Source organism: Erinaceus europaeus, chromosome 8 (assembly GCF_950295315.1).
Source record: "Erinaceus europaeus chromosome 8, mEriEur2.1, whole genome shotgun sequence".
In the NCBI taxonomy this organism is placed as follows: Eukaryota; Metazoa; Chordata; class Mammalia; order Eulipotyphla; family Erinaceidae; genus Erinaceus; species Erinaceus europaeus.
Window position 1 is genome coordinate 75,641,691 of NC_080169.1, and position 16,354 is coordinate 75,658,044.

General features: G+C 40.8%; 1 protein-coding gene across 2 annotated transcripts in view; it reads right to left on the reverse strand.

Annotated features, from left to right (window-relative positions):
• Positions 1–695: 695 nt before the first annotated feature.
• COG5 (component of oligomeric golgi complex 5) overlaps positions 696–16,354 on the reverse strand; it is a 237,610-nt gene continuing 221,951 nt past the window's right edge. For both annotated transcript variants that reach the window (XM_007528314.3, XM_060196396.1), the window contains exons 20-22: positions 14,812–14,938; positions 14,251–14,330; positions 696–1,377 (exon numbers count right to left, since the gene is read on the reverse strand). In XM_007528314.3, coding sequence (XP_007528376.2) covers positions 1,263–1,377; positions 14,251–14,330; positions 14,812–14,938 — 322 coding nt within the window. In that variant the 3' untranslated portion in view covers positions 696–1,262. The remainder of the gene's footprint in view (positions 1,378–14,250; positions 14,331–14,811; positions 14,939–16,354) is intronic.

Consider the following 16,354-nt stretch of genomic DNA (forward strand, 5'->3'; position numbering starts at 1 on the left):
TCACTGCCTGTGAAGCGACTCCCCTGCAGGTGGGGAGCCGGGGTTCGAACCGGGATCCTTATGTGGGTCTTTGTGCTTTGCGCCACCTGCGCTTAGCCCGCTGTACTACAGCCCGACTCCCACTGTTTTTATTTTTAAACTTGGTATTTCTGTTACAAAGTTAAATGACCCCAAGTACTAGTAAGATAACACACAAAGTATAAAAACCTTGCTCTATATTTATTAAAGATATACATACTTAAAACAATTTTTTCAAATATTCCCTTTTGTTGCCCTTGTTTTATTGTTTTAGTTATTGTCGTTGGACAGAGACCAATGGAGAAAGGAGGGTAAGACAGAGATGGGGAGAGAAAGATAAGACACCTGCAGACCTGCTTCACTGCTTGTGAAGCAACTCCCCTGCAGGTTGGGAGCCTAGGATCCTTCTGCTGGTCCTTGTGCTTTTGCACCACCTGCACTTAACCTGCTGTGCTACCACCTGACTCCCCTTAAACAATATTGTAACACCTTACCTTGGCTTTGGGATATGCCAGTGGTTCCCAAACTTTGCTGCATACTGGAAAACATTTGAGTGGGTTATTTTTGTTCGTTTTTGGTAAATATAATAGCCATAAATCCCTAAGTATGGTAGAATTTGGGAAGTAGGAGACTGAATTTCATGCATCATGCGCAGCCCAAATTGGAAATGACTAGGGTATTTTAAAAGATTTTTATTAGTGATTTAATATGGATTAACAAGATCATAAGATAATAGGGGTGCAGTTGCACAACATTCCCACCATGAGTTCTGAGTCACCCCCTACCTTCCCACTGGGAAATTACCCCATGGTCACAGATGAACTGACTTCACTGGATGAACATTTTTCTAGTAAAGTTTCTAGAACAGTTTTCTAGTAAAGATGAAGGTTGCTTCTGGAAGCAGGGTACTTCCACCGCTAGGTCACATTCTCACAATGCAATGGGACTTGATAAGTGTGTGTACCTATACACAGATTTATTAGGTGACAGAAAAGAAATTTTAGCCTTTTAAAGAAATCTGAAATGGCTGAATCTCTGGAAACAGGGTCTATGGAATAGGAAGATGGTGGTGTGAATCTGACACTTTATGCTACTCAGGTAGTAGAATCATGAAAGTATATGGAAAGAGATCAATAAGAAATGCTGGGAAAAATCAAGTACATTCTTAAAATAGAAAGTATCTATCTAGAGATTATGTGTTAGTTTAATTGCCAACCTTGAATGGTTAACACAAAATGAATACTTTACTGAAGAGCAGACATAGCTTTTTGAAGCAGTTGAACCATTATGGGGTAAACTGGTGCAAATTCTTTGCCGCCTCTACTTCTTACGGACTGAACGTAAGCTTCCAGGGCTCCTCTGAAAACCAAAATAAAAACATTGTCAAAAATTATGCAAATGATTTGGCCTAAGGGGTGCCAAATATTAAAACAACATTTCTGGAATTGATTTGCCCAATTTAAAAGCTAGGTAACCACTAACAAACATTTATTGGTAGTTAACTATGGTTAATGTGCAAGCCTATAAACATTTCAGTTTGCACTGTCCTCAGTTGTTCTCAGTTTGTTTCCCTTTTGTTTCCTTGTTAAGGAGGCCTCTGAGTAGTCAGAAGCAGCTTATGCTCACAAGGGGGAGCCCTCTGCTATGAAAAGGCAGGATTATGATGTTCTCATGAATTAGATGATGGGATCAGTAAACTGCCTGCAGGCCAAAGCCAGCCCTGTTCCATCTTGTCTAGGACTGCTTTCACCTTGTACTGGCAGAGTTGAATATTCAAGGCAGAGTTTATCTAGCCCTTTACCAATCTGAGAGTCAAGTGATTTTGTTGAAGTGCTAGAATATGTTTAAGTGGCACTAAAAATGGTTTTTATTTTATTTTTATTTATTACTTGATAGAGAAATTGAGGGGGAGAAGAAAGAGAGGACACGTGCAGACCCGCTTCATCACTCATGAAGCATTCCCTTGCAGATAGGGACCAAGGGCTTGAACCTGGGTCCTTGCACACTGTAATGTGTGTTTAACTAGGTGTACCACCACCTGGCCCCCTGCACTAAAAAATGCTTAATGATTAATTTGGTACTATGAAGATGAGAAATATTTTTTAAAAAACTTTTTATTATCTTTATTTATTGGATAGACACAGCCAGAAATCAAGCGGGTAGGGGAGATAGGGAGAGAGAAAAAAAGACACCTGCTGTACTACTTCACCACTTGCAAAGCTTTCCCTCTGCAGTTAGGGAACGGGGGCTTGAATCTGGGTCCTTGAGCACTGTAATATGTACACTCAACCAGGTGTGCCACCACCTGGTCCCCTTAAATATTATTATACTCTATATAATCAGATTCAAGTCCCACTTGCTATATGATTCTTAATTTTATTTTCTCCCAAATATTGAAAACAATCTTTGGGTCAGGACTGTCCACTGTTTTCATTTAACTGTTGGAAATACTTTTGTCCAAAATCTGCCTGGTTCATTTCTCACCCTTGTAGTGTCTATCCACTTTTATGGTTTGCACACTATACATAACTGAATTTCAAATCCCCTACTTCATGTCCTCACCTGCTTTCTGATTTCTCTGTCCACCAGTGTTGTGAATATCATTATCTAATTCTGTTCAAGTCCCTAAAACTCAGCAATTAGAAAAGTAGGGCATTTCAAAACTGGTGATGTGTAACACCATGAGCTAAGCCAAACTAAAGTATGTACTTTCTGTGATTGTCAGTGTGGGTTCATCCATTACAACAAACTGAACCTTCTGTTGGGGGATTTTGATAATGAGGGAGGACATGCATCACAGGGAAATTTCTATATCTTCTCAAATTTATTGTGACTCTTAAACCTGCTCTAAACAATTCTTTACAAAAAAGAAAAGGGAAAACTAGGGAAGAACACCACTTGTTGGGTCGGGTTCTGCCCACCCTCCCCTATTTTAACAAAGATTATAGCTCCCCAAAAGTCTTTTAAGAGCAGCAGCTGTGTCTCTCTCTTCTCCTGGGTCAACTAGGAATACCAAAGGAGGTCATCTGGGACCACAACAAAATAGGACTAGAATGACTTCGGGAACCCAACAAATCATGGGTGAGTGCAAACACATGTGGCTCATAGACAGCGAGGAGCCTAGGGAAAGATTAAGTGGCTGGTAACAGTCCGGCAGTTTACCAGTTGAGACACCACCTCCAGTCTGTTTCACCAACAAAAAGACAGCTGAAGAGAGAAAAGAAATCCCCAAAGATGCACCAAATGCAACTTTGAGTCTCCACTGCTACTGCCCTCAGAATCTGGAGAAGATGGGGGGGGGGAATGACCCTGTCCTGACAACAGGGGACGGAGAACTAACCAGGAAACTCAGGAGAAGATCTATACCTCAGTGGCCTAGCACTGGGGCTATTAGAGATAAAAGAATAAATGAGGTTGAAGACAGAATTAGCAAGATTGAAGACGAATTAGAGAAAACTAAAAAAAAGTAAAACATCTCAAAAAGAGATTAAGAGACACTGAAAACAACAACAGAGACCTATGGGATGACTTCAAAAGAAGTAATATATGCTTTATTGGCTTACCAGAGGAAGAAAGGGAGGGGAAGAAAGCATTCTTCAGGACATAATAGCTGAGAATTTCTCTAGTCTAGACAACATCAAAGACCTAAAGGTTCAAGAAACCCAGAGGGTCCCAAACAGAATTAACCCAGACTTAAAGACACCAAGAAACATATTTAGAATGGAAAGGAATAAGGACAAAGAAAGGATCCGGAAGGCTGCAAGAGAAAAGCAAAAGAGTCACCTACAGAGGAAAACCCATAAGATTAGCACAGACTTCTCCACACAAACACTACAGGCCAGAAGAGAATAGCAGTATCTATCGAGTGCTCAATGAGACAGGCTTTCAATTAAGACTACTGTATCCTGCCAGACTGTCATTCAGACTAGATGGAGGCATCAAAACCTTCACAGACAAGCAATAGTTGAAAGAATCAACTATCACCAAGCCTGCCCTGAAGGAAGTTTCGAAAGGTCTCCTATAAACAGTCAGACTACCATAAATATGCCATCAGAACACTCTAAAAATCTACAAGAATGGCGTTAAAATATCTTCAATTTATGATAAATGTCAGTGGCCTCAATTCACCTATTAAAAGGCACAGAGTAGGAAGATGGATCAGAAAACACAACCCAACAATATGCTGTCTACAGGAAACCCACCTAACTCAACAAGACAAACACAGACTCAAAAAGTGAAAGGATGGGAAACTATCATACAAGCCAATGGCCTGCAAAAAAAGGTCAGGAAGAGCTATTCTCATATCTGACATAGTAGACTTTAAAATAAATAAAATTTAAAAAGATAGGGATGGAGACTATTTAGTGATCAGAGGATCAATCAGTCAAGAGGACCTAACAATTATTAACATCTATGCACCCAATGAGAAGCCATCTAAATATATCAAACATCTACTGAAAGAGCTACAGCAATATATTAATAGCAACACAATAATTGTAGGAGACTGCAACTCCCCCCTCTCTCAACTTGACAGATCATCCAGGCAGAAAATCAATAAAGACAGGAGGGAGCTAAATGAGATAGATAAAATAGAACTACTGGACATTTTCAGAGTCATTCATTACAAGAAACTGGAATACACATTCTACTCAAGTCCACCTGAGTCATTCTCAAGGACAGACCATATACTAGGCCACAAAACAGCATCAGCTAATTTAAGAGCATTGAAATCATCCCAAGCATCTTCTCAGACCACAGTGGAATTAAACTAACACTTAACAATCAACAAAAGATTAGTAATAGTCCCAAAATAGATGGAAAATTCCTTAAGAAAGTGGAGTCTATACATAGCAAAACCACAGTCAACATCATAATAATGGTGAAAAACTGTAAGTAAATATTTCCCCTCAGATCAGGTACTAGACAGGGCTGCCCACTATCACCATTACTATTCAACACAGTGTTGGAAGTCCTTGCCATAGCAATCAGGCAGGAGCAAGGAATTAAAGGCATACAGATTGGAAGAGAAGAAGTCAAACTCTCCCTATTTGCAGATGATATGATAGTATACATAGTAAAACCTAAGGAATCCAGCAAGAAGGTTTTGGAAATCAGGTAATAGAGTAAGGTATCAGACTACCAAATTAACATTCAAAAGTCAGTGGCATTCCTCTATGCAAACACTAAGGTAGAAGAAGTTGAAATTCATAAGTCAATTCTTTTTACTATAGCAACAAAAACAATGAAATATCTAACAATAAGCCTAACCAAAGAAGTGAAAGACTTGTATTCTGAAAATTATTAGTCACTCCTCAAGGAAACTGAAAAAGACACAAGAAGTGGAAAGATAGTCCATGTTCATGCGTTGGAAGAATTAACATTATCAAAATTAATATACTACTACCCAGAGCCATCTATAAATTTATTGCTATCCCCATCAAGATCCCAACCTCATTTTTTTAGGAGAATAGAACAAATGCTACAGATGTTCATCTGGAACCAGAAAAGACCTAGAATTGCCAAAACAATCTTGAGAAGAACAGAAGAGAACTGGAGGCATCATAGTCCCAGAACTCAAATTGTATTATAGGGCTATTGTCATCAAAACTGCTTGGTACTGAAACATGAATAGACACACTGGCCAGTGAAATAGAATTGTGAGCCTAGAAGTAAGCCCCCACACCTATGGAAATCTAATCTTTGACAAAGGGGCCCAGACTATTAAAAGAGGAAAACAGAGTCTCTTCAACAAATGGTGTTGGAAAAAATGGGTTGAAACATGCAGAAGAATGAAACTGGATCATTATATTTCACCAAATACAAAAGTAAATTCCAAGTGGGTCAATGATCTGAATGTTAGACTAGAAACTATCAGACACTTAGTGGAAAATATTGACAAAACACTTTTCTGCATAAATTTTAAAGACATCGTCAATGAAACAAATCCAATTACAAAGAAGACTAAGGCAAGCATAAACCTATGGGACTACATCAAATTAAACAGCTTCTGCATAGCAAAAGAAACTACTACCCAAACCAAGAGACCCCTCACAAAATGGGAGAAGATCTTTACATGCCATACATCAGACAAGAGGCTAACAACAAAAATATATAAAGAGCTTGCCAAACTCAACAAGACAACAAATAACCCCATCCAAAAATGGGGGGGGGAGGACATGGACAGAATATTCACCTCAGAAGAGAGCCAAAAGACTGAGAAACACATGAAAAAATGCTCCAAGTCTCTGATTGTCAGAGAAATGCAAATAAAGACAACAATGAGATATCACTTCACTCCTGTGAGAATGTCCTATATCAGAAAAGGTAACAGCAGCAAATGCTGGAGAGGGTGTGGGGTCAAAGGAATCTTCCTGCACTGCTGGTGGGAATGTCAATTGTTCCAGCCTCCGTGGAGAATAGTCTGGAGAACTCTCAGAAGGCTAGAAATGGACCTAATCTATGATACTGCAATTCCTCTCCTGGGAATATATCCTAAGGAACCCAACACACCCATCTAAAAAGATCTGTGTACACATATGTTCTTGGCAGCACAATTTGTAATAGCCAAAACCTGGAAGCCACCCTGGTGTCCAACAACAGATGAGTGGCTGAGCAAGTTATGCTATGTATACTCAACAGAATACTACTCAGCTGTAAAAAATGGTAACTTCACCGTTTTCAGCTGATCTTGGATGGACCTTGAAAAATTCACGTTAAGTGAAATAAGTCAGAAACAGAAGGATGAATAAGGGATGATTTCACTCTTAGGCAGAAGTTGAAAAACAAGATCAGAAGAGAAAACACAAGTAGAACCTGGACTAGAATTGGTGTACTGCACAAAAGTAAGACTCTGGGGTGGGTCGGGAGGTGGGGGGGAGACTACAGATCCAAAAAGGATGACAGAGGACCTAGTGGGGGTTGTACTGCTATATGGAAAACTGGGAAATGTTATGCATGTATTGTATTTACTGTCGAATGTAAAACATTAATTCCCTAGGAAATTAAAAAAAAAAAGTCCTTTAAGGTTCCCTTTCAATCCTATACCTAATCAGTCTTCAAATTTTAAGAATTTGCCTTGCATATTTCCACATTAAGCCCCTTTACAATGTGCTTCAGGTTGAAAGCTGCAAATTTAATTATTTCTGTAACCTTGTAGATGGTGATCATTCTAGTGCTGGTGCACTAGATCTGCTGCACTAGCAGAAGTGTGTCTGCAGCACGCCATTTGACATGCCCTGCCCCAACCTCTAAACTAAGCCCCACACAGCATCACTTTCATCATCTTCCTCAAGCCCCTTCTGTGCTACTTATTGGCAGATCCAAGACTATTTGCTGTGGCCTAAAAAGATCCTCATTCGGTGGAGGGTAGATAGCATAATAGTTATGCAAAGAGACTCTCATGCCTGAGGCTCCAAATTCTCAGGTTCAATCCCCCTACACCACCACAAGCCAGAGCTCTGGTTAAAAAAAAAAACAAAAAAAAAACAACCCTCATTCATCAGTTTCTCTTGTTTTTGTCGCCAAGTAATGTGCAGAGAAGATTCATGTTCCATGTGTGACTCTTAGCTCATCCTTGATTCCCACCTAAAGAGAATCCTGGGGAGCTTGTGTAAATAACACTCAGAAGTAAAAGATGTATATCAAGACTGTAAAATGTGCTGCTTTTCTTTATCACCACTGAATATCTTAATCCATGGAATGTACTTCATTCCTTTCTTCCTTGAAGTTTGTAACCTAGGACCCAGCTCAAATGCCTTCTTTTAGATTAAGCTTTTCCTAACTCCAAGTAGCTCAAATCACCACAAGTCATGAGTTTGTGGAACAGTCCATGACTTTTATATCAGTAGCCCTGGTTTAGTCAAATACCCAGTATTTGGGGGTCCTTAAAGGCGGGCTTTATGCCTGGTGCAGGTATAATCATGTTAAATGAGCTGTGTGGAAGGATGGGAAGACTCTTAGATAATAACTCTTACTTGATACATCAGACTCTACTCCTTTATGAAGCTGTGATCTGGCCTACATTTTGAGTCTATTTGCTCAAGTGCAAAGTGGAAAACAATACCTACATGATATACTTTAGATAACTAAAAAGACTGTGCTGTCAAGTTCTTCCAAGCATGCACATAGCACACAAATACTATTCCTACCACACAAGAGTCTCCATGAACAAGTTGTCTATACTTCTGTTAAGGCATTATCACTTCCTGGCATTCACTGCTTTGCTTCCCTGGTGCTGTTCTGTTCATTATATACCTCCAGGACTGGTGTTTAACAATTGCAAGATGATTTAGAAATACAAGAAAACAGAACTACAATGAAAAGGACAGCATGCAAAAGAAAATAAAGGAGAAACACAATTGCAGAGCTTCTCTCTTTTTAAATTATTTATTGGGAAGAGACAGTAATTGAGAAGAAATAGGAAAAGAGACACCTGCAGCTCTGCTTCAGCACTTCTGAAGCTTTCCCCTTGCACGTGGGGATTGGGGGCTTGAATCGGACTTGCACACTGTAATGTGTGCACTACCACCTGGCCCCAGCTGCAGAGCTTCTTGTAAGTAGTACAGGCATGTGAGTTAAAACTTAATGGCCCTAAGAAAAACATTTTGTGGGCTGGGTGGTGGCACAGCATGGGAGTGCACACGTTAGGATTCAAGCCCCTGGTTCCCCCCTGCAGGGAGGAGAGTGGTGAAGCGGTGCTGTAGGTGTCTCTCCTCTCTGTATCTTGTTCCCTTTCTACCTTTTTTTTTTTTCAAAAAAAAAAAACAACTTAAAATTTTTAAAAATATTTATTTCCCTTTTTGTTACCCTTGTTTTATTGTTGTAGTTCTTATTGCTGTTGTTATTGATGTCATTGTTGGACAGGACAGAGAGAAATGGAGAGACAAAGGGAAGACAGAGGGGGAGAGAAAGATAGACACCTGCAGACCTGCTTCACCGCCTGTGAAGTGACCCCCCTGCAAGTGGGGAGTCAGGGGCTCGAACCAGGATCCTTCTGAGGGTCCTTGTACTTTGTGCCACGTGTGCTTAACCCACTGTGCTACCACCCGGCTCCCTCTACCTCTCTTTTATGAAAAGAAAAATGGGGTGGAGGGCAGAGAAATGGTCACTGGCAATGGAGTCATCCTACAGGCTCTGAGTTCCAGCAATAATCTTGTGACAAAAATAAATAGTGAGTGCCTTAATCATGTTAGAACTGAGTCTTAATGAAGCTGTTTCCCTGAAAAATACTTAGTTTTAGTAATGCTTCTAATAATTGCGATGGCATCCTAAGAAACTGACCCTCTTCTTAAAGATAGTCCCTGCATACCCAAATATATTAGAAAATACCTAATGGAAATTTAAAACAATGATATATACCCATCAGCTTAAGGATCAGTGCAGTAGAATTCATAAAAACTGATGGTTCTACAGTGAATGGATGAAATCCATTTAATCTAACAGACAAAAATCAATTTAGCAGTTTCATTTGCATTCAAAAGGATAAGACATTATATAAACTACACAATATGATGAAGAAAGCTCAAAATGAATTTGGTTAGATTTCTTTGATATTTGTCAAAAACACCATCCAAACTACATGGAGAGAAAAAAAAGATTAAAGCTGCCCGCCCACATAAAATCAGAGCAAGATTTTCAAGCACTTATTAAATTACTTCATTTGCTTGAACAAAACATCAGCTTTCTTGGAAGTCAGGCCAAGGATTATATAAGAGCTAGACTCAACTCTGTAACCAGATAGATTACTGAAGTTACTCTTACTGCAAAAGACATCAGTACAAGAATTGTGCAAACAATTAGTTGAAGGATGGTGTGTGGTAACATGGCAACAGTGTTCAGTGTGTTACAAACTGCCAAGTGGAGGTTCATATGGAACACAAAGTTGATTTCTATCAGATGTTAAATATTCAGTGTGCTAACTACTGAAATACACCTATGACTTAAATATCTACCCTGTGCCTTCATCAGTAGAGAAACCCTTAAGACTTCCCTTGGTTCCATCCCCCTCCTTGATCTCATCTCAACTGTCCAGCTCCCAGAGCTGGAAGATGTTCTTTGTGACATAGGATACCAGGAGAAGAGATAAATTATTACCCGCCCTCAGAAGGGATCTTGTACCTCTACTTAAATACAGAGGGGTTGAGGGAATGGTTCCCAGCCTGAGGGCTCTGGACTGGCAGAAGGACAAGAGCTCCAAGTGTTTGTTGGCACCAAGCATTGCCTACTAATTATATAGATGGAAAGTACCATTAGGCAAATAAAGTGTACACATTACTCACATCATAAAGGTATTCTACTCAGACTAAGGAAAAAACAAAGAGGTCCAAAACAAGAAGAGCTGATGTTCCACTGCAAATATCAAGAGTAAATGGGTGGCCTCTTAGAATCTTGTAAATAACTATGTAAATAACTATTAAATTATTAATAAAAAAATTTAAAAGATACCATTAGGAAAAAAAGGAGATATGCTTAAAGGTCAGTTCTACAACTTATACAGATCTTGAGAAATATTTGCCTTGAAAATGTAGCCTTCAGGGTCAGCCAGTAGTGCACACACTTTACCATGCACAAGGGTCTGGGTTCAAGTCAGCAGCATCGATGGTAGTGACATGGCAGATGCTGTGGTTTCTCACTCTTTCTCTCTCCTCCCATCTCAACTTAAAATTAAGGGGAGGGGGAGTGAGGAGCAGGGGAAATAGCATATCGGTTATGCAAAGAAACTTTCAAGGCTGAGGTTCTTAAGTCCCAGATTCAATCCCCAAACAAGCAAAGAAACAAACAAACAGATAAATGTAAAGTGGAAGAGCAGATGATGGCACATCCAGTAGGGAATACAAGTCAATATGTGCAAGGACCTGGGTGCAAGCCCCAGTCCCCACCTGCAGGGGAAAAGTTTCACAAGTACTGAAGCACTGCTGCAGAGAGAGAGAGACAGAGAGACAGAGAGACAGAGAGGGAGATTTTGTGTGTGTGTGTGTGTGTGTGTGTATGGGTGTGTGTGTTTTCTGTCACAGGCATGAAGTACCAGCACACCAAAAACAAATAACCCGAATCTTAAGTCTTCATCTTTACTGAAAATGAGATGCAGACTGCTGCCTCCCTCCCTGAAGGCATATATGCAAAGCACCTATCTGGTGGGGGCAAAGGAGGTATGGCTTCCCCCAATCACACCACTTGGCTCTGTGAGTCAGTGATTATTCTGATTTTAAAATGAACTTGACTAGTAACCATTTAAACCCTGGAAAAACATCTGGTGTTGAAATGGAAAGGCAGGCCTAAGAGTTCATTATTGTCATTTATTCAGCAGCAGTAGTTATACCATCCTCAATTCGACCTACTTTATGACAACTTAATGTACTAGGCTGAATAGAATGAGAGTGCAACAAGGTTTATGCCAAAAGCTAAAACAAATTTGCTGACATTTAAAGAGCAAGACTAACCCTGGGCTTATCTACAGGGCAAAGAAATTCATCTAGTGGTGCTTCAGTATGCAGGGCCAAAATTAGTTTTGCAATAACAGATAATAAAGAACATTCTCTAGGACAAAGTATCCTCCTTGCCAAAAATCCTGGGCTGTAGCAGGAACATGGTGTTTTATGATTCCCAGAGAAGGGCTCAATTTTCTGCGCAGGGCAAGAAGGTTCTGATAGCAGTCATGTGTGAAGTGATGGACAGGACTTATTTAAGAAGCATGACAGTATTTCTGAGCATGATCTTAAGTTGCTAAATATAGGCTTAGCAACAGCACTGCTGGTGAAATCACTCAGGAGACATTTTTAAAGAGAAGCAAAAGAAAACAGATTTGTGATGTGCCCACAGCAGGACAACTGTTGGGATGAAGTCATTCCAACTCGTGAAGAAGACAAAAATGAAACCTGTTCAATTAACTGAATCCTCTTTTCTTTAGACTAGGGGGAAAAAATCCACAGACATTGTAAATTCCCAAGTGAGTCCCAAATCCAGTCTCTCTCATTCGAAATCTTTTTCTGAGGGCAGTCTTAACTAGTCACATGAACATGTGGGATTCTTGCCTAGTGTCCTTTTCTATTTCTTGGTCAAAAGTTCTTATATGTGAATAGTAACAGAAGAACAGAAAAAGGGGAGGGGACCAGAAAAATCTTCTCTATCAATGCAGACACAAGGAAGCAATTCACCAAGGGCACCAAACTTGAGGACTCAGTGCCAGTCCCAGAGCCAATGGGCTGATGTCTCACAATGACCTGTTATACTACATTGGTTGAATCTCTTACCTGACATTGTGCCAGTTAATCTCAGCTTTGGTGATACTATGAAGCTGACATTCTGACACCAGGTACAAGCCCTAGAGATTTTTTTTTTATTTATCTATTTATTTTCCCTTTTGTTGCCCTTGTTTTTATTGTTGTTACTGTTGTCATTGTTGTTAGATAAGAGAGAGAAATGGAGAGAGGAGGGGAAGACAGAGAGGGGGAGAGAAAGATAGACACCTGCAGACCTGCTTCACCACTTGCGAAGCGACTCCCTTGCAGGTGGGGAGCCGGGGCTCGAACCGGGATCCTTAAGCACGAACCACATGCACTTAACCCGCTATGCTACCGCCCCAAATACCAGCCCTAGAGATTCTAAGGTGGGCAAGGACATACGCTAATACCTGCACTGCCTTTGGGGTACTTCTGTAAGTTTACTCACACCTGTGTTTCACCAATTCAATGACTGCAACAAATGAAGATAAGCAGAAAATGAGGAAAGACAACAACTTATTTCATCTAGCTGAGGCTAGTTCTCAGACCCAGAAATATACAATTCACAGAAGTACATTAGAAAGGGGATAGCACAAAAGTTGTTGGGATGCCACGGAAGTGAAGAACACAGAAAACAGACTGTTGTGTACAAAGAGTTAATATATGCGAGGTGCTCCAGGGTACTTGTGCCTACGCATAAAGTACCCTGCCACTAGGAGGTACTATCAGGTGTCTATCATCATCATCATCCAGGCGTAGATGAACTTCCTTGAAGAAGTTTCTGGGAGGTCATTGATGTAAATATTAAATAGCTTAGGAGCCAGAACAGAGCCCTGGGGGAAGCCACTTGAGACAAGTCTCCATCTGCTAGACTTGTCACCCCAGAAACTTCTTCAAGGAAGTTGATCTACGCCGATGACATCTGCTGTGCAACCCAGGCATCCAAGTTCGACATCCTCGAGGAAACATGAAAGACATGTCTCTGATATCTGATTACTGTAAAAAATGGCGACTAATCCCTAGCACTGCAAAAACAGTATCATCTGTTTTCCATCTACACCATGCCTCAGCCTCGCGTGAGCTTAATGTGCAGCTTGGCGATATGAGAATCCGGCATGAAGCCCAGCCAGTCTATCTTGGCGTTACTCTCGATCGCACTCTGTCATTTCACAAACATCTCATAAAAACTGCAGCAAAGGTGGGCGCGAGGAATAACATCATTGCAAGACTGGCCAGCTCCTCATGGGGCGCGAGTGCTTCCACACTACGATCATCATCTCTGGCATTATGCTATTCCACTGCAGAATACTGTGCCCCAGTATGGTTCCGTAGCCCCCATGTCCACTTGGTCGATTCCAAATTATATTCCTCCATGAGGATCATTTCTGGAACCATCCGTTCCACCCCAGTTCCATGGCTGCCAGTTCTTAGCAACATCGCCCCGCCAGATATTCGTCGGGATGTGGCATCATCTAAGTTCATTTCCCATGTCTACGCTCGACCGGACCTGCCAATATACGCGGATATCTTTGCCCACCCTGTTCAACGCTTGACGTCTCGTCACCCAATCTGGTCCCCTACGCCTACACTGAATTTCTCTGTTCCAGTCTCTTGGAAACAGAGCTGGCAGTAAGCTGAGGTAAAGAACAAACACCTCATCACAGACCCCTGCAAGCGTCAACCCGGCTTTGACCTAGCACGTTATGATTGGGCCCTCCTCAATCGCTATCGAACAGGCCATGGTCAGTGCGCCGCTATGTTCCATCGCTGGGGAGCCAGAGACGACCGTAACTACCCCTGCGGCTCCAGACAGACTATGACCCACATAGTCAACGACTGCCACCTCTCCAGATTCAAAGGAGGTCTTGAAACTTTACATGAGGCTCAACCTGATGCTGTTGACTGGCTACGGAAGAAGGGCAAACGCTAGAAGAAGAAGAATCATCCAGGCACTGTTCCTTCCTCCTTCCCTGCACCCTCCCCAGGCATGTGCCTCTGGGACACATAACTTTACCTGATGAGGAGGAGTCTGTCCTTTTCAGATGGATGGTCATCCAACCACTGGGAGAAGCGTGCGTGGGACCATTCTGCCCTCTGCCAGGTGGAAACACAATCAGAGGTCACCACATATGCATTCTTTAGTGAATGGCAGATTAAGGAAGTACTGTTAAGGATTTGCAAGGTGCAATTACCACTGAATAATACCTGCCTGAGAGAAGGTCGCTCAACCCTTGATGCCCATTCCTGACTCCCAAGGAGACTTCTGAATTTGCCAAATGAGATGGCTTAGCAGAGGAAATGGTACCTTCATTAAAAGAGCTTTGTGAACATAAATAATTTGTATCATTATGTAAAGAGCTAATTCTGGATTCATCCGGCAATCTTTACACTATTGAGAAAACAGGTACTTGGCATTGTGAACCCTCTTGCTTGATCTTCAGTAACTGTCAAAGATAGAAATCTATGGCAAGAGAAGGCCTGGACCCCTTTGGTGAGTAGGGCTTCAAATTCACAAAGTTAAGAGAGAAGAATTATGAGTGGTTTCTGGCTTCGTTTTTTTTTTTTTTTTTAATACCTGGAAAGGAGATTTAAGCTCAGCAGGTGCACTTGCGAACAAAAACTGAATGACAATGCTGACTGGAATAATGTCCCCCACTGATGAACTCTTGGCCACATTTTCACTTGTCTGGAAAAGCAGTGGTCTATAAGAAGAAAAAGCAGAAGTTATTGCATGCTGTTCCATACTGGGAGAGGTCATCTGGTCATTAAAGCATACTAGTACAGTGTAATAGCACAGTAGTGTAGGAGCTTAAAAGTCAAAGAATGGTAGTATTCTTTTTAGACAGGTGAATCAATAATTTGTTAAGCCTGCCCTCCCTTTGTTTGGCCTGAAGACACACACTTTCATAGTTGACCTTTCCTTCAATTCCTTCCTTGACCCCAACTTACTGGCAATTCAGTCTGTACTTTTTTTTTTTTTTGGTAGTCAGAGCCTGGAGGTCACAATTTCACTATTCCAGGCTGTTTTATCATTCAGAGACAGAGACACCACTGCACTCGAGTTTTCTCATGTGCCACAGCACCTTCCGTGTGGTGCCAGGGCTTGAACTTGGGCTATGCATACAGCAAGTCACATGTTCTACTTACTGAGACATCTTTCAAGCTCCAGGTCTGACTCTACTTCAGAGTATTTCATCAAAACAGCTTCTTAGAACTCATCTGAGGGGCAGTGGTGCAGTTTATTGAGCACACACATTACCAAGTGCAAAGACCTAGGGTCAAGGCCTTGCTCCCCATCTGCAGGGGAGATACCTTCTGATCAGTGAAGCATCTATCTTTCTCCCTCTCTCTCTATTCCCCTCTCCTCCTCAATTTCTCTCTGTCCTATCAAATAAAATAGAAACAAGCAAACAAAAGCAAAAAGAAAAAAAAAAGGAGAAAATAGCCACCTGGAGTGATAGTACCAGCACAGAGCCCCAGTAATAACGCTGATGCCAATAAATAAAAATAATTAAAACACACACACACACACACACACACACACATGCACAAACCTCATCTGATTAAGAGGCTAAAATTAAAGCATATAATAAAACCTTAGAGATTCTTATTTTTTAACTTTGCTTTTAAATGAAATTATTCCTTAGGATATATATATATATATATAATTTTTAAAAAATTTATCTAATAGGACAGAGAGAAATTGAGAAGGAGAAGGGAGATAGAGAAAAAGACCGGCAGCACTGCTTCAATAATTATGAAGCTTCCCGCCCTGCAGGTAGGGACTGGGGGCTTGAAATTGGGTCCTTAAGGATGCTAATGTGTGTGCTCAACAAGATGAGCCACTAAGTTATAATCTAATGTAAGCAAAGCCAAATACTTTCTATATGATTTCTCAAAAAGACAACTATATCCTTGTATTTACAAAATTATTTGTTGAACACTCTGTCAAAGATGTGTGCCAACTCCCTTCGAATGTGTACCATGTATCTGGATGTCACTGTGTAGTACTTTAATAGAAATGTTTGTGCAAATCTATTCCATTACCAGTCATCTACTACCTTGTATAAAAATGCTGGCAAGAATAACTTGAAACACTTTTTTAAATTAATTAATTT